At 35.3% G+C, this 26,654-nt stretch overlaps 2 protein-coding genes across 2 annotated transcripts; both read left to right on the top strand.

Moving 5' to 3' along the window:
* Positions 1-5,595: 5,595 nt before the first annotated feature.
* On the top strand, positions 5,596-9,796 carry cd74 (CD74 molecule). Its single transcript, XM_015390933.1, has 6 exons — positions 5,596-5,783; positions 7,260-7,429; positions 8,560-8,682; positions 8,812-9,012; positions 9,101-9,160; positions 9,255-9,796. The coding sequence occupies exons 1-6, from the start codon at positions 5,698-5,700 to the stop codon at positions 9,269-9,271; spliced, it is 657 nt and encodes a 218-aa protein (XP_015246419.1). The 5' UTR covers positions 5,596-5,697; the 3' UTR covers positions 9,272-9,796.
* Positions 9,797-12,802: 3,006 nt separating this feature from the next.
* LOC107095002 (chromosome-associated kinesin KIF4-like) lies at positions 12,803-26,648 on the top strand. Its single transcript, XM_015390952.1, has 18 exons — positions 12,803-12,832; positions 12,969-13,023; positions 13,104-13,171; positions 13,253-13,303; positions 13,398-13,526; positions 13,612-13,686; positions 13,761-13,843; positions 16,175-16,285; positions 16,405-16,533; positions 21,305-21,438; positions 21,510-21,718; positions 21,796-21,861; positions 21,948-22,068; positions 22,150-22,274; positions 23,969-24,088; positions 24,266-24,433; positions 26,245-26,395; positions 26,474-26,648. Exons 1-18 carry the CDS (start codon positions 12,806-12,808, stop codon positions 26,545-26,547), a joined length of 1,896 nt encoding a protein of 631 aa, XP_015246438.1. The 5' UTR covers positions 12,803-12,805; the 3' UTR covers positions 26,548-26,648.
* Positions 26,649-26,654: the final 6 nt, after the last annotated feature.

Raw genomic sequence — 26,654 nt, 5'->3', positions numbered from 1 at the left:
ACACATAAACTGGAGAAAAGTGGGGTTAAACAAAAAGGAAGCTCTCCCCTACAAAAACCATCCAAGCAGGTTTACATGGTCACAATCTTAACTGCCCATTAGATTTTACAATTAACACTAAGGTGTATGGCAGACAAATGGCTCAAAGGCCCTGAAGTACTTCTTCACATGCCTTAAATAGGTGATCTTGATTGGACAGACTCAGGAAGCAGCAGCCAGTCTTAAAGGCAAAGCCTAAAACAGAGCAAGCTGTTAATTGGATGCAAGAACAAAAACAACATCCATCTTGGGGATGTAACACCAATCCACTTTATTTATATAGCACATTTAACTACAGCAAATGTTTCCAATATGCTGTACTTAAAAACAAACAAAAAAAACACACACAAAAAAAGCAGTAAGAGTTTAAAATAAGTAAAAAGGACACAGAGGACCACTCATTTATGTAGTGTTAAAAGCCAAAGATTCAAAGTGGGTCTTAAGACGAGACTTAAAACCCTCCACTGTGGAGGCTGTTTGTATATGAGGGGCAAAGTATTTCAAAGTCTGTGGCAAACTGCAGAAAAGGCTGTCCCCTCTGGTTTTGACCCTCTTCTTGGGCACTGTATGCTGAAAATGGCCCTCAGACCTCAGCGCACGTCCGGGAGAGTAAATCTGGAGTTAGTCGGTAATGTATTGAACAGCCAACCCATTCAAAGCTCTTAATGCAAACAAAATAAGAATAAAATTAACAAAATCATATATAATCAATTCTCAAACCAACATGGAGCCAGTGCAGAGATGCAACAATTGATGTGATGTGTTTATGTCTGGTTCAAGTTAGAAAAAAAGAGCCGCTGCTTTTTGGACTAACTGTAGATGGGAGAGAGCTTGTTGGCTAATGCCTGAATAAAGTGCAATCCAGTATTCCAGATGGCAAGAGATAAAAGAGTGTAAAACCTGCTCAAAGAGGTTAAAAGATAAAAATGGTTTTACCTTAGATAACAGATGGAGATGATAAAAACACAATTTTAAAATTAGGCTTATTTGTTTCTACTTCCATTTACATTAGCATTTGTCACACAGAATACACGTAAAGACATGATTTATGTTTGATAAATGCTGTGAGGTGGGCTGTGCCTATAAATCATGTCTCACAAAGGATAGTCGGCGAAATGTGGCTCCCAGTGGTGGATAGGAACGTCTGTAGGTCCCTTTGCTAACTGAACTACAATATAAAGCATACTGCTTTTCCTACCTCCTTCCTTATTGCGGGCACTATTCAGACAGCACTTATCCAGCTGACTATCGACACATTCCTGCTTTGGTTTAAGTGTCCTTACCAATTTGCGCTATTCGGAAGCAGCCTTGGAACCTGCCCTTCTTGTTGATGACCTTTATTTCTGCTGTAAAGCTTTTAGGTCTGAGGTCTCCTTCCATTACAGCCTTGCAAATAATGTAATATTTCTGCACTAATAATGTTTTATTGTTCTTGTGTAACATTCTAAGATAATACATTTTCAGCTTTCATTAGGTATAAGCCATATTCTGCAAAGTAAATAGCAAGAACTGAAATGGTTGTTGGTATAAATTGGTAAAATGTAAACAGTATGAATTCAGTAGGATTTCAAACGGGTTTCACAATCAGAGTGCAGACTTTTATTTTTTTTTTATGAATTAAATTAATTAGTAATTCAACATTTTATTGGGCATTTCCCTTCAGATGCCTTGGAGCCAAAGTAAAATGCATGATCATAACATCCGGATAAATTTAGAAATTCCAGGAATCGCCATGAATACGCAACTCTTAAAAAGATGCAAATGGCTTAATGCAAAGTGCAACTTGTTTGCGACGCCTCAGGATAAGATTCAGTCAATGTGTCGCTTTGGTTTATAGCACATTATCTGTATGAAGGGTTGAGTGTGTGTGACAGCAGGGCCTCTGAATGTTTCTGGGTCACTGCTAAAACATCTCAGGTTTTCTGCAGCATCCACATCAATGACTCAATTTCAATCAATGCCATATTTAGCAGAAATAAATGCCAAAGAAGAGACGACAAACTAAATGCAAAAAAATGGAGACACATCAGAGGATGAGATCAAATGGTTTTATACATAAGAAGTATTATAAATCATTTTTGAAATACATGTACAACATCTAACGTTCCCTCAGGAAGAAATCGCATCAAACAGATTTATAAGCTTTTTTTTTTTTAGTTTGATGAGAGTCCCTCTGGTTAAACTTTGAATTTACTTTGGCTCATATTCATGATTCTGTTTTGGGAAACAGATTTAATAACAGCTGTGACAGATACACTTTCCTTACTCATTAAACATAAAGCAGGCAGAGCAATGATGCATTTAGGGGCAGAGAATTCTTGAATCCCTAAGCTGGTTTAAAGGAAATTTAGCTCATCTGTTTTCACTTCCTGCTCAGAACACTCTAAGAAGTAGACCCGACTCATTTCCTCAAAATCATAGGTCAACACGACACAACACAGGTTGTGATCTGATACGAGAAAGTGAAATTTGTTATTTACACCCTGTCACTACAGTATTACTTTAACTTCAGTTTAACGTTCAGTAAGTTTAAATATCGAGCATAATTTCCTTTCTGTAAGGAAATCCCCTAAAAGTAGAGAAGCTATCTGATTACATGTTAGTTCACCAGGAATTCTCTGGAAATTCAGACACTTTTTGAGGGAGATTTTCAAATGAATCGCCACAACTGATCTGCAGCAAAGAGCAAAACTAAAATACAACCACTGCTGATTGCTTTAATCTTTACCTTAAAAGAGCTTTTTTTTTTTTTCGCCAAGAGACTTTCATGTAACCTTGTAAAGAGGTTTTCATCACTGGTCTAATGGTTTTCTGAAGGTCTTTTGCAATTTCCTTTGGATTTTGCTGTTCATTTCTTATGCAGTCCCTGATGATTCCATATTATTGTGTATAGAAATGCAAAAGAAGAAAGGAGGATGATCTTTTATGGCAGGTGAGCGATAGCTGAACAAAGCTTGACGAAAAAAAAAGCAGCTTAAACTTGACAAAGAATCTTAGAAAAGCCTCATCTTGACCAGGTTTGTCATACAGGTACAACAACCTTTGTTAGTTAAACGGATTCTCTTTTAGAGGAAAATGGAGATTTTTGTGACAACAATATTCATTTCAAAAAATCAAACTGCTCAAGCGAGAACATTTGTCTCTAATTCAAACAGAAAAACATTTTAACATTAAATGAGATATTTATAATGACTATGATTAATAATTTACTATTTATGATCCCAGAATTATTAATAGTCCTGGTTAATTTACACTGAAATTCATTTTTACTTTACCATCATGTGTCTTCTGAATTGAAGTAAAATGGAGGTTTTGGATGAACCCTAACCCAACGTGAATCCAATAGAAGATCTGTTGAGGGAGCTACAGATTAGGGTGATGGTAAGGAGGCCTTCTAACCTTAAAGACCTTAAAACAGCCATGTGAATATGTGAAAAAAGATGTTCAACAGTTATACAGAGGGGAGGGCTCATTACTGAGAACTGTAAAAATTGTAAAAAAAACAAAAAAACATAATATTTCTCTCATAATCTATACTTCTTTTTATTGTTGTATTATCATTTGGGTGATACTCTTACATTTCCCTGACATAGCAAGTAGCTTGAAACAATTTAGAGATCCATCACAGTCATTTTAGCCACCTTCCAGCTACATGATGAAAGAGCAATCAGATGTGATACTCCCTGTGCTAATTCAATGACAAGCTTGCTGCTGCTGAAAAAACAAACAAAGAGCAGTTTATTGGTTTGTGCTTTGCTAAAACACAAAGGAACACATTTACTGACAAAAGCATTTTGTCAGATAACATCAATCGGAGGTTAAATAGTTTATTTTGCACTTATCAGTATGTTTTAGGGGCAGCCATATTGGATTTTGTTATTAGGATTTGGGAGAAATATTCAACTTTCCTTACAGGAAGTCAGACTGCATAGGATTTTCACATTTTTTCTTTTTTTCGATTTCAAATTTCAATTATTTACTTAAAAATTTAAGAGAAAACATAGAAAGCACAAATAAATAACATCCTTCCATCCATAATATCTAATGTTTCAAAATGTTTGTAAATTATGAATCTGCTTTATGTGATGATTTCCAATCATAGTGGAATTACCTTATTGGTGCTAAAGCTCTAGTCGTGTTTTTCTGACTATTCTAGCTTTGGTGTTTTGTTCTTTCTAACAGGTTCAAAATCCAATTAAAGATTGAAATGGATCTTTGTACTAAGTTGAATGTTATGTGTTCAGACAGCAGAGAAGGCTCAGCTTATCTAAAACCCTGCAGGATTAATGTGGTGAGGAGATGCTCTTGAAGAAAATTGTTTTCCTGGTATGGTAAGTCTTAACAACTTTTGGTTAGCATGGAGTGTTTAAATCGGGAGTTGTATGCAGCAGCAATAAATCCTTGTTGTATTCTACTATTTCTAATGGAAAGTGGAGGTTCTATTTTCATAGAAATTTATAAGGTACTGGAGATATGATGAAAAGGTCAAAACAAAACAAAACAAAAACAACTTAAGGCATTTCATCTAAATCAGTGATACCCAACTGGGGGTACGCATACTCTTAGTGGACCGCGAGTGCACTGCAAGGGGTACATTAAAATATTCGATTTCTTAGCTAGTAAAATTAAATAGGTCAGGGATCTGTTCTACTTTGTGAGGGATCAACAAAAAAATAAAAACCAGAGTTTTGAGTTCACCTACACCTGTGATACAGATTCAAACCAAGCAGAGGAACAGGATGTAGAGAACATCCTGGTATCAGCTGTTACCACTGAGCTATGGCAGCTCATGAAAGCAAGCTCAGGTGTCTGGATGAAAACAAAGTAAAATAAATGGAGTCAGTCTGACTATAATTTTTGTTTAGGATTTTCTTCAGAATTCATCAAGTTTAAATGTGATTACGGGGAATTTACTCACATGAGCTCAAGTTTTATGAATACAGGTTCATAGTATTATTTCATTTTGCATTTATTTTGATTCCTTACTAGCTTCTGTGCAAAATATTAATGCTGCTTTTTTTTTATTTAAGATGGAAAGAAAAAAAAAAAAAAGCCCAAGAATCAAATGCTCATTATATAATTAGTGGCAGCCATCAATACTTTGACTGAGGTGGGGGTAAAGTATGAAGTGTTTGGTTCCCTTTATGTACTTTGGTTCAGACACTAAAGAAAAATAAGGAGACACAGTTATTTTAATAGATTTTTACTTTTACTGCTTTCTTTTTTTTTTTTCACTTTTATAAATGTATGACAAAATAATGAGTACAACATAGAAGGCTTCCTCCTAAGGACTCGTGTACTATCAAAGACAGGGATGATTATAAATTATTCTGTAAAGATATTTGGTTATAAAGAAAAAAAACTAAAAGCTCTGCAAGCAATGAAGAGTATTAGAAAGTTCTAGCTTTGAGTCAAAACTTCTTACCTCTCTCTGTTGTCTGCCTCTATGAACAAGTGATGATGTTGAATCCGACCAATCAGAGCTCTCCCCACAGATCCATCCCTCAGGGTTTTTTTTTTTTACATCAGTACTTTATTACCTTCTCTAGAACTTGTTTTGCCCTCCTTCCTCATTTTCAAGGCAATTTATACTTTCGGCTGGCTGGACATTTCTTCAGATTGATTCTCTAAAGGAGCCGAGACATTTGCCCAAAGAGGATGGCTGACAATCAAGAAGATGCTCCCCTGGCCAGAGGAAGTGTTTCAGGGAGCCATGAAGTCCTTGTTAATGCAGGGCCAAGAGGGTGAGATGAGCTGATAATGAATTATTTTTTACTGAAACCCATAAAATGTTTTCTAAAAACTCATCATTGTTGTTTTTGGTTGGAATGTGTGTTATTCATGTCTATCTAAACTGTGCATGTTTAACTTTAACTTTTAGTTTTTGACTGTCTGTCTGCAGGCAGCTGAATACATTTGATTTAGTTCAACTAAGTTGTCAAAAATATTTTTTTAAAGATTTTTAAACACTGAACATATAGGCTTTTAATTTCTTCCTAAAGACAAATCAGCACAGTTTACGTGTAGACCATGTTAAAAAGCACAATGTATAAATTATACAATATATTATGTAGATTATATATTGTAAAATAATTTAGTTGCAAAACTTTGCCTCACTAAATGTTTCTTTGGTGTGCTTCACAGCTTCTTGAGATTAGAGGTCTACCTAGTAACTAGTGACGCTGACGCTGCCACTTGGCTCGTCACGATTCCAGTGATATCGATATTTATTCATAGAAATACTTAATGATTAGATAAAACACGACAGTTTATCTCATAAATTAGGAGTAAGAATAAATTTCTGTTCTAAATTTCGCCCACAGTTAAGGCGTAGGTCCAGAACATTTTTACATTGACTTCCGCACTGTAACCGACAAATGAAATCTGCCTAGCGACTAGTGATGGTTAAATGCTATTGGCCACAGCAGAAAAAAAGGAAATAAAGGTTAGACTTTTTATCTCTTTTTTTCGATCTTTGTTTTAATATATTTACACAATAATACTGCTGTATTGGCTCCAATAGTAGTAATATTATTATTATTTGTCTTTTTCTTAAATTAGTATTTTGAAGTGTTCTTCATTAGAGATTCTTACTTTAAATGATACAGTGCAATGGAGTAAGGACTTAAAGAAATTTATAATTAAAATAACCCATAATGGAAAGATTTACAGTATACCATAGAAAACAAAAAACTATGAAAATGAAAGCTGTCTGGATGTTTATTTCATTTTAAATAGATGTTTACATTTGTATATTTTTGAGCTATAGGTCATGGCTGATAAAGGTTTGTATTCTCTATTTATTGTTGACAATTTTTTTTATTCTCCTTTGCTAACGGTAAACAGTATTGGTGTACAATTACAAATAAGATAAAATGTTACACAAATGAAACATTAATATCAGAAATATAAAATTATAATGGTAATTCTCATGAGAAATTACAAAAAAAAAAGTGTGACAAACCCATGTTATGTTTTTTTTTTTTTTATTTTTATTTTTAATCTGGGGTTGCCCAAAATTCAAAATGGCCTTTAGTAAAAGTGTTTTCTCATCTCTTAAAAGATCAGACCTCCCATTTGGAAATCCCTTTGAGTCACTTTAATGATATGTGGGAGGTTAAAAAAAACTCCATTTCTTTTTTTCTTTATTTCCTTATGTGATTTTCCCATTCCTCTGTTTTGATTAATTCAAAGTAAAACTTTTTGCTTGTTTTGTGCAGAGGCTCCAACAGCCGTGCGGCAAAGGTCGCTGCTCTGACCACCCTGGCCTGCCTGCTGCTGGCCAGCCAGGTCTTCACTGCCTACATGCTATTTGACCAGAAGCAGCAGATCCACACACTGCAGAAGACCTCTGAGCGGATGGGCAAGCTGATGACTCGCACATCCCAAGGTGGAAAATGAATGTATTTGCCCTGTTTTTATCATCCGTAATGGGCTTTATCCTATCAGACAGAAAAAAAAGTTGAATAGCTGATAAGAAAAAGAAGGAAACTGTTTTAAAATGTATTTTTTTTTTCAGTGAGACAGAGAAATGAAACTGATAAATCTGGAAGGCAAAAAACCAACTCTATAATATGCCAAGCCAAATGTTTATATTATCACTTTTTACATCTATACAAACAAAAGAAAATATGCCTCTAGTTAATAGGATGATAATAAAAACAGGCTCTGTATCCGGTGGCCATATTAAGGTTTGTCATCTGGCAGCTAAGCCCTTCTCTTCCAGCATAATGACCATTTTATTCAACTTAATGCTCCAATTTCCAAGTTACATTTCTATATCATTTCTGTATGCATAGCTGGATGTTTTAACATCATCACATTCTTTATTACTTTCTGTGCAGCTTTTACTTAGCCACCATGTGCATATAGACACTCTATTAGGAACAAATGACCTCTGAAATGCTTCCCAAATTGGATTTTCTATGGGTGAAAACCTACAATACTGTTTATAGGAACTGAAATCTTTTGTAGTTTTTTGTTTTTGTTTAGTTTTATCTTTTTGAGTGATCAAACCTAAATTTCTCTTTTCAGCAAACACATGATATCAGACAAAGCTAACTGGAATACTTGGAAAGAAAAAAAGGTTTTCAAAACTGAAAGGTTCAGACTTTGACTATGTTTCTCATTTTATCCATTCAGATGTGGACTTTCTGTTGTGATTTAGATCATGTTGCTGCAAAACCATACTTTGTTAGGGTGACGTTAACTGCGGTCTATGAGATCTGCAATGTTTTTATGTTCTGGGTTCTTTTGTGACCCTCTCAAAGTAGGTTTGGTAGGTTAGCCTCTCATAGGCAGGCCCAAGCTTGTTCCATGTTTTCTCCGCCTGCAGGTAATAGTTAGTAGAAAGCTGCAGGACCAAAGCCTCGAAAATGTCTGATAGGAATTCTTTAATTTCTTCAGATTCCTTTTTTGCCTTGTTAGGTCTTATGTAATCCAACAAGTTCAATTCTTTATAAGCTGTTAGTTTTGTTGCTCTTTCTCACTTGAATTTGTTGTTTTCCGGCTTATTCGTAGTTGCTGCCCCAGCAAGGATGGCCATGCCTATGAACAGCCTCCCTCTGCAGATGGACTTCACAGAGGAAGACTCCAAAACCGAGAAGTCCCAGCAGAACCCTGAAGGCTCCACCCCTCAGCCAGGTAAATGCAGCACCTTGCATTCAGTTCATTAGACGTAACATTTATGTTTGTCTATCATTTCAAAACCAGCACAAATTGCCCCAAGACTCAATTGTAAACGCAATCTTTAATTTTTCATTGCTGGGACAGCCTCTCTGATCCAGACCAAATGCCAGACAGAGGCAGCACCTGGAGTGGGTAAGATTGGAGCATACAAGCCCCAGTGCGATGAGCAGGGCCGCTACAAGCCCATGCAGTGCTGGCACGCCACCGGCTTCTGCTGGTGCGTGGACCAGGCCGGCAACCCCATCCAGGGCACAACAGTCCGCGGCCGTCCAGACTGTAACAGAGGTACCAGACTCAAATAAAAGCTCACAGTTATTTGTATTCATGGTAAAAGATTACTAATTTATCTCGGCTCTTATCAAATTCAATTTAGGCACAGGATTTCGCCGCATGATGGTTGCACCAAGGATGATGCAGAAGACCTACACTGAGGGTGGGCTCCTAAGATAAATATCTTTATCCATTTACCGTGACATTTGCCGGAATGTTTGGTTATAATAAACCGTGTTTCTGTTTTTGTCTTACAGAGGAATTGGCAAATTAGAAGAATCCAGAAGCAAATAGTCCCTTTCTTTAACTATCTTTGCAGACCCGTGAAACTGGTTATTTAAAATTACTTGCTGTCCAATTTGTAGCAGTTTAGCTTCACAATGAGCTTCACTTCCATGTAATCACTTCATGCTTTTCATTTTTCTAACTGCTTGGAATCAAATCAGTAATAGGGTCTGTTACATTAATGCCTTTAATGTCTTTTTTTTTGGGTGTTTTGATCTACAGAACATAAAATTCATCAAACCCTGTGAGATTTTATTATGTATGTGTTTGTGACGGAGGCTCGAATGGTCGGTTCACCCAAATTACAAAACAAATGAATACGTTTGAGGCATATTTCCAGTTTCACCTGCCTGATTTTTAGTCTTATTGAGGTTTTTGATCTGACAAAAGGGTTTTAGTTCTCATAATTTTGGTGAACCTGCCATTTAAAGGATGGAGACTTTATGAGGAACTGTTGATATTCCTTAAAGTATGTGGTAAGATGGGAAATAAAGATTTTTCTTTACAACAATCACATTATTTGTCCCGATGTCTTTAGCTCAAACAGATGTAATGAGTATTAATGAAACAAGGCCTGAATAAACATAAGTGATTAGATGCAATGGCATTGCTTACTAAGTCCTGGATTCTTTGTCTGTTTTAAGGCTCACTTGAAGTTCAAGGGATTTTATACAACAAAAATCTTCATTAAATGTGAATATTTAAATTGCTTAAAAAGCTTCGCCTCATCTGGTCCCTCTATGAATATGCAAATTAACCAATTTCCTGTGTTGCCTGGAACTTCCTCTGCTTTCATCCTGACTAAAAACAGAAGAATGAACATATACTTCACTCTGATTGAACGGTTTTTATAGAAGCACAAAAACTTTTTTTGGGATTAATGATTCTACAAATCCATGTGACAATTGTCTTTTCACCGTAATGCTTTTAAGAAGATCAAATCACTTTTATAGATTTCAAGTAAATAATTCTCCTTTAAACGACTCTGCTGTCCTCGCTTATGACCTTTTACCCATGCATCAGGCAGTGCTGCAAACAAAACAACTTCCGGAATTCACTTTTTAACAGCATGCATGTCGGAGATGAGCCATAGAGTTAACAGATACATATGAGGAAAAACAATTTATAAAATCGATAAGCTTTGTTCCTTCTAAAAAATGAGTCTGTTCTGCAGTAACAAGGCAGTTTAAATTAGCGATTCTAAGATGTTTTAGTTAAGTATAGTTTAAAAGCTGAGAAATTTGTGCTGCCGAATGCACTGAGAAGTATAAACCCAAAACTTACGGGTTTCTACCAAACACCAGACTTTTTTTATGTATATAAAAGGCTTATTTCACTAAAATAAGCCTTTACGTTCATAGAAATGTAATAATTGTCCACCAATGTATCTAAATCTGTTAGTGAGTACCATCCTTTGTAGAGATAGTCCATCCACCTTTCAGGTGTGGTAAGTATAGATCCAAACTAGATGGTATGATTATTGCCTTGGTGTCCCTTACTGGCGACAATAAAAGGCCATATTAAAAATGTGGGATCTTATCACACGGCACAACGCCACAGATGTCACGAGTTTGGAGGGAGTGTGCAATTGGCATTCTGACAGCAGAATTTTAATATACCTTTTTACTGTTAATAACTGTATTTTCCCTCATAGGAGGTACTTCCTCTCTCTTTTGTTGTAACACTCAAATTTTAAAGGTTTGTTATTTTTATATTTTTGAGCATTTTTGGTCTTTTGTCTACTTTTCTTTCCACCATCACGCCTGAATTTTCCAACTGTGGGACAATAAAGGCATTTTCTTATCTTATCTTATCTTGAGATGCCATACCGGTGAGGTAAATGGATCACCACGGTAAAGTGCTCACCAACACAGGCTTTTGAACAATACTTAAGAGAAACATGCCAATTTATGTCTTAAATCTTTGGACTCAGCTCACAGAGCCAAATCAATGGAATTTGCTGGATTTATATTTCGTTTGGAAATCAAATGCATTTATTTACTTGGCTCTAGGCAGTTTTAGATACTTTAAGTCTTCCAACGATGCCCCATTAAGAACTTTAACCATAGAGTAACTGAATCATTGTTGTTCACTTAAACAAAAAGTGAAATATAGACTTTACTGAAAGTCTAGGAAAGTAAAGTAAAGTTACATCCTAAACTTTCATTACATTAAGAAGATCTAAACACCAAATTATATCAGGAAAGATGTAAAGATTAGCTGAGAACTCAGGCATACCTGGGGACTGTATGTCCTTATAACGGTTCAATATAATTTCCACAAAGTAAAACCTTGGAAAATAGTAAATACTAAAGAAATGCAAGGTAGGTAAAGAAGAATTTTTAACTAAAACAACAAATAAGATTTACGGGATCCAGAGCTTGCTAAGAGCTGCACTGATTAGCAGATCCTCGTCATGTCTGAGGACAGAGCATATGGTTTGTCTGTGCAACACATCAGCAAAGCAGCTTTAGCTTTGAGGATGTTTAATTAATTTATCAATCCAGCACATTTTGGTTTAAAAGTATTTTTAATTAACCAGGAAGCAAGGTTATGATACTTTAGAACTCTTTATTTTTCTTTAATTGTGACTTTTTTTCTCAAATTAGGTTACTTTTTTCATTTTCTTAGAGTGGATTTGCTAGTTTTATTGAATACTATTTTATTGATTCTTACTTTTAGTTTTACAACTAATTCAATGTTGTTTTTTTTATTTTGTTGTTTTAATTTTAAGGCAAAGTATTTAAAAAGGTTAATATATTATTTTGCAAGTATGTTGTTACTAATAAAAACTCAAAACAAACCATAAAAAAACAACATAAAGCCTTGTGTGAAGATAAAAAACACCTGTGTAAAAAAAAAAAAAAAAAAATGGCATATGACCTGAGTTAAGTACTTAAGTTCACCACTTTTTTTAGTAATTTTAATACCAAAATTAATTTTCAACCAGTAAAGGTTTTTGCCATGTTTAATTAAAGTTTTTGTTACAGTTATAGAAGAAAAATTTCTCAATTTAGATGTTTGATTTTTGGTTACTTTAAGTTGGAAAATAATACGGTAAACCTGCTTATAGGTTTGTTTTATAGGTAATAAAAGGCTTCTCTCAAAAGGCAATTTTAAATGCGCATTATATTTAAGTTCTGTATTTATGTCATTTAAAAACGAACGTAAGCACTGTAGCAATCTTTATTGGGATTTCATGTTTCCTCTTGTGTTTTGATCATTTATATCTTTGGTATTGAGCTCCTCTGAAGATGAAATGCTCCCACAGCCTCCCTTATCCAAAACATTAATAGTTCTATAACAATGAATCATATTTGTACAATTTCCCTCTTTCCATGCAATGAAATAGTTTAAATGATATTATTTTTTCCCTTAAAGAGGCTTACCTATTTAATATCCATCTAGGAAACAACATCATGATTCAAACAAGAGAAAGTAGCTTTTGACGCATTAATAATTCACCTAGCTGTAATATAATCCAGATCAGGTCAGAGTGGCTCTAAAAAGCCACACGTTGAGGATGGCCACAGCGATCATAAACACAGATGTAAGTATATACTTAATACAGTTCTATAGCAGTAGGGTTTATTTTAAATCTGCATAATGGAGATTGTTTAGATGAGTAAAGACTAGTTCTATTGAGTTTCTTACAACAGTTGTTTCTGACCTCCATCTGTTGATAGATGTGTCAGGGATTTGAGTCACTGAGAGTGGGAGTTGTACTCCCTACAAGTCCAGGTAAATAAAATACAGAAATCTGTGAATTACTTTGTTTGCGCGCTGATTTAAAGGATGTTTCTGTGTTTTTGGGCACACAGAACATGCAGACCATGGAGCTCTCGCAGTTGAAGGATGTGAAGTTAAATACATATCTGCATTAAATAGGGTAAATCCATTCCTGCATCAGAGTGTAGTTTTTAAAGTGTTTTCTATGGGCACCACAAATCGAATGTCTGTGTGTGTTTAGGAACCAGAGTGCTTCACATTTGATCAGGTCGTAACAGCAGATACTATGGAGGTATAACATTTCTAAACTCGCATATACCTCATTAGCGTCTTAGTTTGCCACTAAATAAAAATTCTAAACTAACATTGTGAACCTAAACATGCAGAGTTTTCACTCTGAGCTCCTGCAGCCTCTGACTGAGTTCCTATCAAGTGGCTTTAACATAACACTGCTGCTGTGTGGGACACCCACAGAGATGGTTGAAGCCCTGACGGAAAAAAGCATCCTTAGACAGGTGAGCTATATAGTTTATAGTCTATACTTCAGCAGAATAAATGTTTTTGCTTTCAGTAAAAATTGAATCACTGACCTTGTTTTAGGTCTTGGCTAATCTGTCTGGTTGCACAAGAATGCAAGAAAGAGCCGAGTCTTTCATCTCTGTATCATTTCTTCAGGTCTGTCCTGATGTTTAAAAGCATCACTTCTGCTTAGACTTTTCATGATTTAAAATAGCGTTTCTTTGTGACAGTTTTACCCAGATGGCAATGCAGTGGATCTATTCAGCCTCAACAAAGAGACCTTACAGCTTGTAACACATCCAGTTCTTGGAAGGTATATTACAATTCTATAGTTATACATTATACTTTAGATTTATGAAAAACATCTTCATATTTCGCTTCCCAGAAGCTTAACTTTCTAGGTATTTTTTTTATAGCAATATTGATCAATAGACTTAGACAGATTTATTTGTCATTTTGTTTATACAAGTGTGAAACTAAAAGAAATTTCCTTTAGAACAGCTCTCTGGACAGTTTCATCTATTTTAAAAAAGTGCAGCCTTGAAAAATAGTAAAAAATATATATATATATATATAAACAGTAATATAAACATATGACTGTAAATTTACAGTTCTAACATTTTCGATGTTTATTTTTTTATATAACATTTTTTATATAATGATAAAATATAATGAATATGATAAAATATAATACAACAACCCATTTTACACAAGATTCAGCAGTCTAATGGCAGTGGGGAAGAAACTGTTGTGGAATCTGCTGGACCTGCATAAAATAGATCTTACCATTGGGAAAGAATGGTTTTTGTTTCCATTCAGGATTTTATCTCCACTTCTGCTAACCTCTACAGGCAGGATCCCATCATTTTCAGGCATTTTTTGTTTGTTTAACCTGCTGCAACTATGACGCTTTTCTTCAGAAAAGGCATTTTCTTTCACAGTTTTGCATTAGATTATTATGTCCCCCCCCCTGCAGGAGAGCGGAGAGTGCTTTGTGCTGGAGTACCTCTCTGATATCAGCAGATGGATGGCACAAAATGCTCTAAAATTTTGTAAAATCAAAAATGAAGCTGTGTGGTGAAAATTGCATTGTCTTTATCAATTTTAACACCTTACTTTTTCTCAAAGTAAGGTGTTAAAATTGACCTTCACCCAAAATTTATTGGCTGAGAAATTAAAAAGGGCGGAAGTTTTTTTTCTTTCCAGTTAAAACAGTTTAAAGAAATCAAGACTTTACAATCTAAACATAAACTTGAGAAGGTAACATGCTTTAATAATCTCTCAATTTTGTTGAAGACAGTTTCAAACAGGTTAAACACAAGCAGGAACACATTTTTCCGGTTTTGGATTCATTTAAAAACAAACCACTGAAGCATTATAAGTTTTTGGTTATTCTGTATTTTACCTGCTTGAACTTCTGAACCTATTTGTATTTTTGGGATTTCTCGGGTCAGTATGCTGGATGTGTTTACCCGTTATAAAGATTCAAGGTAAATTCAGATTCTATAGAAAACTTGTTGCTGATTGAAAACTGTGGAAATCTTTCTCTGTGCTGCAGCATTTTTTTCTAACACGCTACACAATGTAGTCATGGTCAAGTGATATAAAGAGGCATTAAAAGACCTTTGCAGGAAGAAAAATCAATCACGACCACTTCAAAGGATGTGTGAAAATTGCACAAACCAGCTAGAAAACCACTGAAAAAAAAAAATTAAACAGAATTCAATTCAGGATTTAGCATAAAGAACTCAAGCACAAACTGACCTCACAATCAGGACATGAAGGAAACTTAAATAGTGACTGATCAGACCACTGTTGACACACAAGGGGGATGACTGACTAACAAAGTAATAAACAAATAAACTTAATTAAACAGATTAATACTGGCCAGACACTAAATATTTTTTAAATTTAACTAATTAACAAAATTACCCAAACTAACAATATTTAAACAAATGATAAACAAATTTCCCTTCCCATTACAAATGGTTTGACCCGCTGATTAGCCTGCAACAACCAGTTGAGGAAAGCTGGAGCTCATTGCAGCTCTCCACCAGCAGATCCCAAAGAAACTGGCAACTCAAAGAAAAAAGAAATTAATCAATTGCATCTTGACAAAAAAACAACCTGACAAATAAAGTTAACTAAATGTGTGCACTGCAAAAAGCTAACTTAAAGTCAGGCTAATGAAAATATATGAAATGTGCAACTCATTTTGAAAATGAAAAATGTAAAAGTTACCACACAGCTTCAGGGTGTGACAGCAGGCTGTCACAGGATGTCAAAAAGTTTGCCCTGATTAAAGTTGTCACTTTAAATTTCTTTTACAGAAGTCTCTATTTACTGAGGCACAAACAATATACGGTAAAACAAAATTCATCCTTTGTCCCACTTTTAATTCATTAAATTTCTGGTTCCTCAAAGACATTAAAGTTCATTAAATCTGATGTTGGGTACCACAGCATAGCATGCCTCAGCATCTTTTTAACAAGAGAGGACCAAAAAGTGCTCCCCAAAAATGCATATGTACAGAGTATATAAAGCCAAAGGGTTTAAAATGGTATAAGTTAAAAAAAAACGAGAAATACAGTATATATATATGTCTGAAACATAAACCAAATGTGTATCTCTTTTTTTCTTTCAGTGTTGTGGAAGGTTTATGTGAGGTGTGTGTATCTTCAGCAGAAGAGGCCTTTGATTTTTATAAAATCTGCAGGGAGACAATGAAAACCAACACAGAAAGTATCTCCAGCCGGTAGGTGAAAAAAAAAAAAAAACTGGTAGGTTATTTTTATTTTAAACTAAATTTTTAAAACTGTAAAAAACCTGAATGAAAAAAAAATGTTTGACAGCCATGCTGTATGTTTTCCTTAGATGCAGTTGCCTCTTCTCAGTGACAGCTGAATGGAAACTCCATCCGCAGCAGGTGGAGTCGGATGTCTGTCGCAGCAAACTGCAGCTGTTCAGCCTCGCCGGAGGAGCCAGTAGGACTGACCTCAGAGGGTCAGTGACATAAAGTCTGAAACCTATCCGTTACTTCAGTCAGGGTGGCTGACCAAATGTTTACTCAGCTCACCAAAATGTAAAGATGTCCATAACACATGTGACATGATAATATTCTGCTTGGTTATAAGTTACTGGAATCATGAATGGCAACTATAAAAATGTCGTGGTAATACTAAGGAAAACATTAAAAAGTTTAAAAACTGCTGCTTATGTCAAAAATGTATATGAATTTGATATGGTTTTAATTTCAGGTTAGACAACCTAGCATAAATGTACTACTGCTACCCGTTTAAATAATATTATTAATAGGTGGGCCGTTAAAGGATTGTGGGTAAAGAATAATATAAACTTTTGGTCTCCAAAGATAATTTGTTTTCTAAACAGCAAAGACCAACGGCAAAGAAATAAAAAAAATCAAGAAAAAATGCTATTGTATGTATTAAGCTGCATTTTTTCTCTCTGATGTATCTCTGGTGTTAGATGTGCATTTTTTTGTCAATGTATTTTTATTTTTGCACATTTGTTATAATGCATAACCATAGTAACAATAGAAAGTTGTTGTTTTTTTACACTGAAGTAGCTCATTGACATTTCAAGAGCTGAAATAATATTTGAACTCGAGTACAACTTAATTTTAAAAGAAGGTTCTGAGGATACAGAGCAGAAGCTTGATAAAGAGAGATGAGAAGGAAATTCAAGCCATCTCTTCCATCAATCATTATGAGCTATGTGATATCTTTAGGAAAGTTGATGGAACTTTTTATTTTTTATTTTTATTCATGTTTTTATTCACGTGACAAGGTCAAGTACAAACAATGAAAAGTAAGGATTTTTTTCCTTTTTACAAAAACAACAACCACTCATTCCCTCCCTTCCCCAGCCCTCCTCAATCCTACAAGATTATGTTACAGATCAGTAATAACCCACATCCTTCCTTCTTACCCTACACAAACATGTGAATAAAAAAGTATATAGACAATTAAAAAAAAAGAGAGTAGTAATAATAACATAAATAAGTAAATAGAAAACACCACAAAAAAACTGAGAAGTAAAATTTTCAATGGGTTGAGATGAAGCAAGGGGGAAAAGGAAATGTAATCAAAAGTCAGTTGTCAAAAGTGGACATTTAATTTGGCCTGTAATGTCTTTAATCTAGCTATGTAACTAATCATACAGCCCCAAACTGAAACAAAGTTGATGGAACTTTGAGCCTTGGTAAGGACACAGCCTGAATTACAGGAATGCAATGCTATGCTTTTAACAAAAAGCAGAGGAAGAAGGTCAGGGATGAAGAAGATTGCAGGCCTCACTCAAAGAGAATTGAACAGACAATAAATTGAACATGTTCTTCAGCTGGTTTAGTTCAGGACAATGTCATCATTCTTTTATCCTTCCCACATCCAGCCCTCCTTTGCCCAAAAACTTCCCTCATGCACTTTAAAGCAGTAAAAAAAAATGTCAGTTTTGGTTGATTTTTGCAAAAAACCATGAGCAACAGACTTTTAAACCACAACAGAGTTTCTTAAGTCAAAGGCTTCTCCCGATCCGATGCAAGACACACCGTTACAGAAGAGCCTTCCTTCATACATCCATTATAATATATACAAAAAATAATTGAAAAAACCCTTTGAGTGACAGCAAAATATTTTTTTTGTTTAAGACTAGCGAAGCATTTTTGAAATGAATGGTCAGATATAAGAAAAAAGCTATAGTAGTTATCAAACAAGTATGACTGCAGTCTCTATGTTGGCCCATCAGAATAGATCATCAAAAAAGGCTGAAAGTTATAGGAAAAAATTTGAATTTTTACATTTTTTCAGTGTGGCACTTTATCACTATGTGTGTGGGAGCCGATTGAAGTAACCTATAGTTAGAGAAATAAGGGTGGTGCAGGTTAACAGGAGCTGGGGGAGCTCTGCAGAACATATCCCTATAGTTTACTGCATATTTTAGCAAAGCTGTTTAGTCTGTGCCTATTTTCAGGGCAAGGGTATAAATCCAAAAAACAAAACATTAAGCTGACTCAGTAAATCAGGGGTAAAACATTTTCATATTCTCTTGCCAAATACAACAAAGAAGTCTGGAAGCCTTAAAAAAGTCAAATCCAATTTAATCTAATAAAGTGTACTTCTCATTTATATACAATTTCTATTGTAGCTCTGAGATGGATCATTAAGTTATTGTGAATAAGATAGAGGTACTGAAAATCACATATATCATTTTATGCTTGAATTTTTCTCTACAATAATTGCACTTTTGATTGAAACTACATCTCTCAATTTTACTGAATTAATCATTCCAAGAAGATTATTGTATGTATTTGGTGAATCATCACCATCTGCCAGAGAGAACAGTGCCTATTTACATACAAATGACAAGGAAGTAAGTGACATAAATCAAGGCAATGTGTTAACAGCAGGGGGTTCTTGTAAAAAAAAAAAGCCTTCTGGCATGCTTCCCCCATAAGGCCTGTCATATTCTTGCAGACTCCCAGATATGTCATTCTCTCTGACAGTCATTCTGTTATTTAGGAAAGTGATATAAATTCATTCAGAGATATTTTTGTAAAATAAGCAGCTCAGTATGAGCAGCCACCTGCCACCATTTGGGATGACAGGAACGAGACAGAGGAAAAATAATCCAAACAAAAAGAAACATCGGTCCAGAATATGTACAAAGAATATAGAGTTAAAAGCAAAATTATGTTCTATCACAGTTTTTTTGAAGGAAGAAAAAATAACTAAACAGTAGGGATGTAAGGGGACATGTATTTGTTCTGTGTGAGGGATTGCTGAAGAGACAACAACAAAATGCAAGCGAATGTCGTTGCTTCAAACTCATCCAGGAGTAACATGGATGACTCGATGCAATCAGCTGGTTTTCCTTGACAAAAACTTTTAACCAATCTGACAGTATTGTCTCTGTAAAGCACGTGTTGAGAATGGGCGCAATTTAAATAAAATGAAGTGAATTACTGTACAGCCCTGCTGGTTCAGGACAAGGGTAATGAAAATATATTTATTACTTCATGACATGTAATTATTGGTGTTGTGTGTTTTAGAGATAGGATGGAAAAAAAATCATATTTATGCAGATATATGAGTAAGTTTTTGACAGGAAAATAGTTGTAGGTGTAGTTTTACTGCTCAATCCATTGCGTGTGACTTCACAGAACAAGCTTGTTTTTTCTTTTTTAGGTTCTCAAAACATGTTTCATGTCAAAATTTGTTCTTTTTTGTACACAGGCTTACCTGAACCGACCATGACATGTGGAGGTCATGCTATAATATCCAGTAAAGAGTAAATTTGGTCAATGATGGAACTGGTTTCAAAATTTTTAATGTTTAAAAGAAAACTGGTTTAGAAAAGTTCTTTTGCCTGGAGTTGGATTTTTTTATTACATTATTTTAAAGGTATTGCGGAGGATTTTAATGAATTTTTGAGAAGATTTGCCCTCTTGTCTTTAAAAAAAAAATGCACATGCACAATCCTGTACCCACTCCTGATAGGGAACGCCTAATAAACATGTGCGAGAGCGTGCATGAGCCCATTTCTCCTTGTGCATGCTCTGTTTAAAAGTTGCTGTTTGCATCACTCATACAAGCTTTCATTCCAAAAGAAGGTTTGCAATTTTTTCACTATGTCAGACTCACCACCGGTGAAAATGGAGACGGGCACCAGAATATTACCAGAGTGATTGACAATTAGAAGGACCACTTATTTTGATGATCCACCTGGAAATAAACATCCTGCACTATACCTTTAAGAGTTTTATTATAGTCTTTAAAATATCAGAATCTGGACATAACCTTACATTTTGTTCTATTTTTATCAAATTGTAAACAATGGATGTTATGATTAGTTACTCAGTACCTGTGTAGCACTTTTTACTAAATACTTTTTTACTCTTTAGTCACTTCTTGGATGGCTACTCCATATTCTTAATTCTTTTGACCACTCTACCCACATCTGGGTTAGCTAAGTTACAGACAGCTGAGTTGTTTTCAGTTCTTTATTGTTGATCTTTTAAGACACTTTTTTAAAGAGATTCCATTGAAGCAGGGGTGCTGGTCATCCTTTCCATATAACAAGAGTTGAAATAATAATTGGTCAGTTTGTTTCTTTAGATTTGTTTCTTTAACTCGTTAGTTTTTCACCGTACCTGATTAGTTGGAAAGCACTCATCTCTTCTGGTTTTTTCCTTTCCTTTTCGGAGCGTGGCAGCAAATATGAGAGATATTCTGCAGGTGTTGCTTAAAGGCCCTTGGAGTAAACCAAGAGGGCAGTGCTTAAAATAGTTATTTTTCCAATGTAAGAATATGTATTTGTATTTGTAAGTACTGAAAAGGTTTTGTGTAAATATTGATTGTTTATTGTTTTCCTACTATCTTTTTTTTTATTTCATGGATTCTTATTATAAAGCACTCAAGGTAATTTGGTCATAAACGATTGCTAGTTTGCTTCAGTGGGCGTTTGTATTTGGTTTCTTAAAAATAAAGCCAACACAAAACCTGTATTATGCCATCTTGCATATCCATTAAATTTTGAGTCTCTGCAGATTGAAACTGGCAACAAGAATGCACCCATATAAAAACATACACTGTGTTTTTGTACTTGATGCAGCATCCTGCAAAAAGTGACACCAAACCAAAACCAAGAGAGGACTTTCAGCTATAGCTTAAGTCATTTAGTTCAAACATATGAATAAAAACACAAATAAGAAATCATTAGCAAATTAATTTACAACTTGTTTTTTTTTTTTTTACAGGGTCATCCCACTGTTGAAGATTCTGGACCATAATCCTCCTTCTTCAGTCAGTGACAGCCTCCTTAATGCTCTGCTTAAAGATGCTCTTACAGGAAACAACAGAACATTCCTCATTTACTGCATCACCTCTCAAGGTAAAAGGAGTAAAAACAGAGTGGAGAGGAAGTTTATTTAGAACTGAATTTTGGATATTACGTCTTCTCAGGTTTCGTCGATGATGAAACTCAATCTGCTCTACATTTGGCTCAGAAAGTGAGGGGATTAGTTACTAAACCCACTTCTGTTCGCTGGAATCCAAAGAGAACAGAGCAGGAGCTTCGTGAAAGCATCCTGGAGCTACAAAATGTGATGCTGCTGGGAGAAAATCAGGTTCACAACATTTACAAGTTAGCTCAGCTGACTCAGAATCTAAAGGTAAATACTATACTAGGAAATCTACAACCTCCAATGAAGCATTACAGTGAAAGTTCAGTCTACCATCTCTAAAATAGACAGTGAAAAATCAGTCATGGGAGAAGAGAAGAGAGGAGTCAGAGAAGATAAAAGTTAAAATTAAGGTTGGAATCTTTTCCCCTTAAAGCAAAATTATCGAACCATATTTCTTTTTAATAAACTGACGTCCATATTCTCTTAAACTTCACAGAAATCATCAGTCAGCCCCCAGATGCTTTCTGCAGATTTCCTTTTTGATCATAAAGACGACACCGAAACAGCTAAATATCTGCAGGAAAGGTTAAGACAAGAAATGGAGGAACACATCAAAGGTAGCATGTTTTAATTCAAAATGTTAATTAATCTTTAAGGCATAATTATGACCATGTAGTCTTTTTTTCTGGTATTTCCAGAAGGGAAAGACAGTGCTGAAAAGGTCCAGGAGAGGGTGACCAGAATCCAAAAGCTGAAAGAAGCTCTCAGAGAAGAATCACTGAAGAACAGAAATGTTTTAAGAGAGTCTCAACTCCCTCAACAAGTACTGTAGCCGACATTGTCTCAGATTCTGCATTTTCTATGTGGTTTGCTGATTGAGCTGAAGGTATTCAGTTTTTACTCTAGATGGGTTTTACTAATTATCTTAAGGAGAGAAACATATACACTCTATTTATGACCATGATTAGTGAGGTCTTACTAACTCAGTGGCCTATATCCAAACTTGATACCACTTCATAACAGTCTTTGTACCTGAGGTTTTAAAATAAAAAAACAAAATATCACAACTATGTGTAACAAAGAGAAGAATAGGCAAGGTACTTTCTTGCTCGCATCTCATTTGGTTAAAAACAAGGCAGGTCTTGTGTTTACCCCACAGCATGACACCGCCTCTACTGTACCTCACATGACAGTGGGAAGTATTGTTATGGCAATAGAATATCTTTCATGTGCAAAGATCATTTAAACTCAGTCTGAAACTAGTTGTGTCTTCCATATGACCACTTATCTTAAGTCTAATTTTAGAGTGCAGAAGAAGAGACCTTTTTTTGTTTTCTGACTGACATTTGAAGTCCTCCGGTCAACGCTACAGGAGCTCGCTATCTGCCCCGTCTTGTCTATGAATAATGCTGCACTCCATTAAAATGCAGCACTTGGAACTCAGTCACATAATCTCTGAACTGTGCATGTATGGCCACTGTTAAAACTATGTGAATGGCACAGTGTTTTTTTTACGCAAACAATGTTGAAACACCTTGTCTTATAAACACTTGAATTCACGTATGACAGACTAAATATCATTTAAAAAGTCACACTTTTAGCTCACATCTGTGTGGCTGCAGACCAACGTAATGCATTTTACTGCAGTTGTGAACTCCATTTTCTGAAATTGTGATGAAATTGTAAATGGCAGAATTGTCCAGCCTTACTGTCGATGCAAGTAGCAGCCATCTTGAATGCAGGGGTAGGGTGTTGGGTTACCCCTACTTTTTTTACTTTCAGTAACCGTTCAGTTCTAAATTTGCTCTTCAGACCTCTGAATATAGGTGGAACGCACCTTATATGCCACTGAAGATAGGGAAGCCATGCTTTGTTTGCTGCCAAGCACATGGAGAGACACAAGTTCCCCTTCCTTATCTTCTTTTGGGCTGCAGTGCCTGAATAATACCTCCTTTAACAAAGTTTAGATGGATTAGACATGGCTTCACACTCATCGATCATACTTCTATGAGTTAAGTAGGAGTCTTGGTTATTAGCTTATTCTTAATGCTACCAACTTTCACATCAGTTAACATTTTTTACCCCACTGTAAATAGTTTAATTTGTTGATAAGAGCATTAAGGGAGAGATGGGAGAAAATCCCTAGAGCTCAACTTCAAATATAAACCCTGAGCAAATCTTTTTCATTTATTCATTTCCTTTCCAATACCATTTTCTCCACTTCAGAAACTTAAGCCTCTTAAATAGCATTCACGCTACTCCTGTAAGTAGACTACCTCTCTCAAAAGCATTATTAAACCCTCCTCATCAAGATCTAGTCAGAGAAATTGTTGGAAACAGTTGTAATTATTGACTCTGAGGGTAACCATTTGCAAAAAGCTTTACATGTGCAACTTCCTAGTCTGATAACACTTTTAAACGGCTTAGTCCAACAGTTTTCAACATCTAAATAAGCTTTATGCTTGGATTAGTGGCAAACACACACTAAGACGTTTATTTTGTCAATTTAATGATTAGTCTCAGTTGGAATACAATGAAGCACAGGAGCGGAGGAGGCAACTTAAGGAGGATCACATGAGATTAATTCAGGAGGAGGTGGCGAAGATGGAGAGAGACTTGGCGCAGGAGCAGCCACCGGTGAGATAATGAGATACCCTGTTGTTTACATTCTGTTTATGATCCATCTTAGACAAAAATGCTGAGTCAGTTTGAATAAATGCAAGTCTGAATTTATGGCCATGCAGAAACGGCCGCACTTCCAAACCAACGCTGGTATCTCTTTCAGCTAACTCTGTTTACTCATTGCTCCATCAGACAGAAAGCCCTCAGAGGGAGCTGCTGGTGTTGAGCAGAGAGAGGCAGATCCTGCTGATGCACATAGAGGCGCTTCGTGCCGAGGCCCAGCAGGCAGAGAGCGACCTTCAGGAACAGCATCACAGACACCAAACAGAGCTGCATTGTTTGAGGGAGGAGAGCCTGCAGGTGGGGGTTTATTGGGTTCAAACTAAAGCCAACAAAGTATGGTGTTTATTGGGTTAGTAAAATATTTGCATGAGAAAAAAGCTACAAGGTCTTTGGTTCAGAGAGCAGCGAGATGGAGAGTTCAGAAAACATTATACAACGGGTCACAGTGCAGAGCAGCGTTTAGGACTGAATCCTCAGGATGTTTATGAAATCAAACTGCAGGGTGAAAAACCGCCTGCTGAGGTTAGAAATCAGACCTAGAGTTATCTTCTTAAAGCTTTTCCTTTGCTTTTTGAAGTTTCACTCTTAGTCTCTATAGAATATATTACTAAAAAGTTCTTCTCTGTTTATAATGGTTATGAAATGGTTTGTATTGAGACCTAGAAGTACTTTTATTGACCTTTTCAGGTGATGCAATAATGAGGTGTAGCTCTGGGTCAGACCATAAGTTTGCAACCTGCCTCCCTGGAGCCGCATGTGGCTCTTTGGACCCCCTATAATGCCTCTTATTAGTGGCTAAAAATTATATAAAGAACTAATTAATATACTATAATAAAATATACTAGTCTAAACTTGAATGGTTTTAGAATGAATATTTGAGTTGAACTTTTTACAACCGAATTACATTAAAAGAACCAGAAGTACGTTTTTAGGGCTACTTTTCTTTTCTTTAGTTTGTGAATTATGCATTTTATTTTTTTTTCGTTACATCAAACAATACCCATGGAAGAAAATCAATGCTTTGTTTTTATAAATGGTCATATTCGTCTTTATTTGAAAATCTAAAAATATAACATGTTGTTTGAAATACCAACAGATCTCCTGTTGCACATATAAAAAAAGTTGTGTTTTATTAAAAGGTCATGTAATATTTTGCGGCTCTAAATGACTTTTACTAAGCTGGACTCAGAAGAAAATTCCTCAGGAGAAAATGGCTCTTTAGATTTCTGACCCCTGAGCTAAACCGATCGCATTTATAATATCAAACAACACTGTTTTATACAACCCCGTTTCTGTTATGATTCTTCTCCCTGACGGCTCATATTAAATATAAGATTCTCTTGGTTGTGCCTTTTGTAACAGAATGTCCAACCAAACCATTTTATCAAACCTACAACAAATTTTGGTTTTAGATTTATACTACCACTAGGGCTGCAACTAACAATTATTTTGCAAACTGATTAATCTTTTGATTTTTTTCTTCAATTAATCGATTAATAATCGAATTACCAAAAGTTCCTTAAAGAATATTTTTAATGAAATTACAGCAGGTGAAATAAACTTTTCTACTTGAGGAATTCTGGATAGAGCATATAGAAAGAGGAATTCTTTTTTTTAAATTTAACTTGAATGCAAAATGTTTACATATATATATATATTTTTTTTACAATAATGGTATAATTCCTGCTCTAATTGGGTCACTCTGTCAGCTAAAGGTATGATTCAGTCTCTACACTTCAGTTAACGATTAGTCAATTAATAAAATAGTTGATGATTTCAATAATTGATTAATCACAATTAACCAGATTAATAATCTGGTTAATTGTTTCAGTCCCAACTACCACTCAGCAGTGTGTGATCAGTATAAGGAGGAGATGCCAGGCAGCTGTGGAGGTTTATGGCTTTATCGTAAACTTTAGAGACCACTTTCTGGTTAAGGATTAAAATTTAATTGCAGAAATCAATTAAATAATCAAAAAAAAGAAGAAGAAAAAAAAGACATTTTAGAGAAATAAATATTCAATAAGTTCTGTTAAAACTAATAATTGACCAAACACTAATTTTCCAACAAAAACACAATAAGACGTTTGTTTTCTGCCGTTCTGCAGGTGTTCAGGGTGTTTCGTGAAGTCAGTGAGGAGCAGAGGAAGATTTCAGAAGGCAGATATAGGAGCGTGCTGCTGGAAGCTGTGCAGGATGCCATCTACCTGTCAGCGCAGAACCAGCAGCTGCAAGCTGAGAACAAGCAACTTAAAAAAGGTCAGAGTTTCTCAGCCGTTGCTTATATAACCACAGATAAATTCTAATAATGCTTCTAATGTCTTTCTCATTCTGCAGCCTTGGGGGAGATGAAAGATGCTCTTGCTGTGCGAGGAAGTCCTGCGACTGACCAGATAAACCAGCAGCAATGAGAGGAATCCTTTGTTGGTGAATGCTTCAGAAAATGTATTGGTCATTAAACACAGGATGTAACACTTTATCCCTGACAATGTTGGTAAAACACAATGGATTACAGGTT

The sequence above is a fragment of the Cyprinodon variegatus genome, unplaced genomic scaffold (assembly GCF_000732505.1).
Source record: "Cyprinodon variegatus isolate N-32 unplaced genomic scaffold, C_variegatus-1.0 Scaffold519, whole genome shotgun sequence".
In the NCBI taxonomy this organism is placed as follows: Eukaryota; Metazoa; Chordata; class Actinopteri; order Cyprinodontiformes; family Cyprinodontidae; genus Cyprinodon; species Cyprinodon variegatus.
This window is presented reverse-complemented; position numbering and strand designations above follow the sequence as displayed.

Bases quoted from the DNA above. Each gene is read 5' to 3' on its own strand.
- cd74 (XM_015390933.1), top strand. From the start codon at position 5,698: ATGGCTGACAATCAAGAAGATGCTCCCCTGGCCAGAGGAAGTGTTTCA. The intron at 5,784-7,259 runs GTGAGATGAGCT...TGTTTTGTGCAG, and splicing joins GTTAATGCAGGGCCAAGAGG to AGGCTCCAACAGCCGTGCGG. The intron at 8,683-8,811 runs GTAAATGCAGCA...TTGCTGGGACAG, and splicing joins AGGCTCCACCCCTCAGCCAG to CCTCTCTGATCCAGACCAAA.
- LOC107095002 (XM_015390952.1), top strand. From the start codon at position 12,806: ATGGCCACAGCGATCATAAACACAGAT. The intron at 13,024-13,103 runs GTAAATAAAATA...TTGGGCACACAG, and splicing joins TGTACTCCCTACAAGTCCAG to AACATGCAGACCATGGAGCT. The intron at 13,527-13,611 runs GTGAGCTATATA...ACCTTGTTTTAG, and splicing joins AAAAAAGCATCCTTAGACAG to GTCTTGGCTAATCTGTCTGG.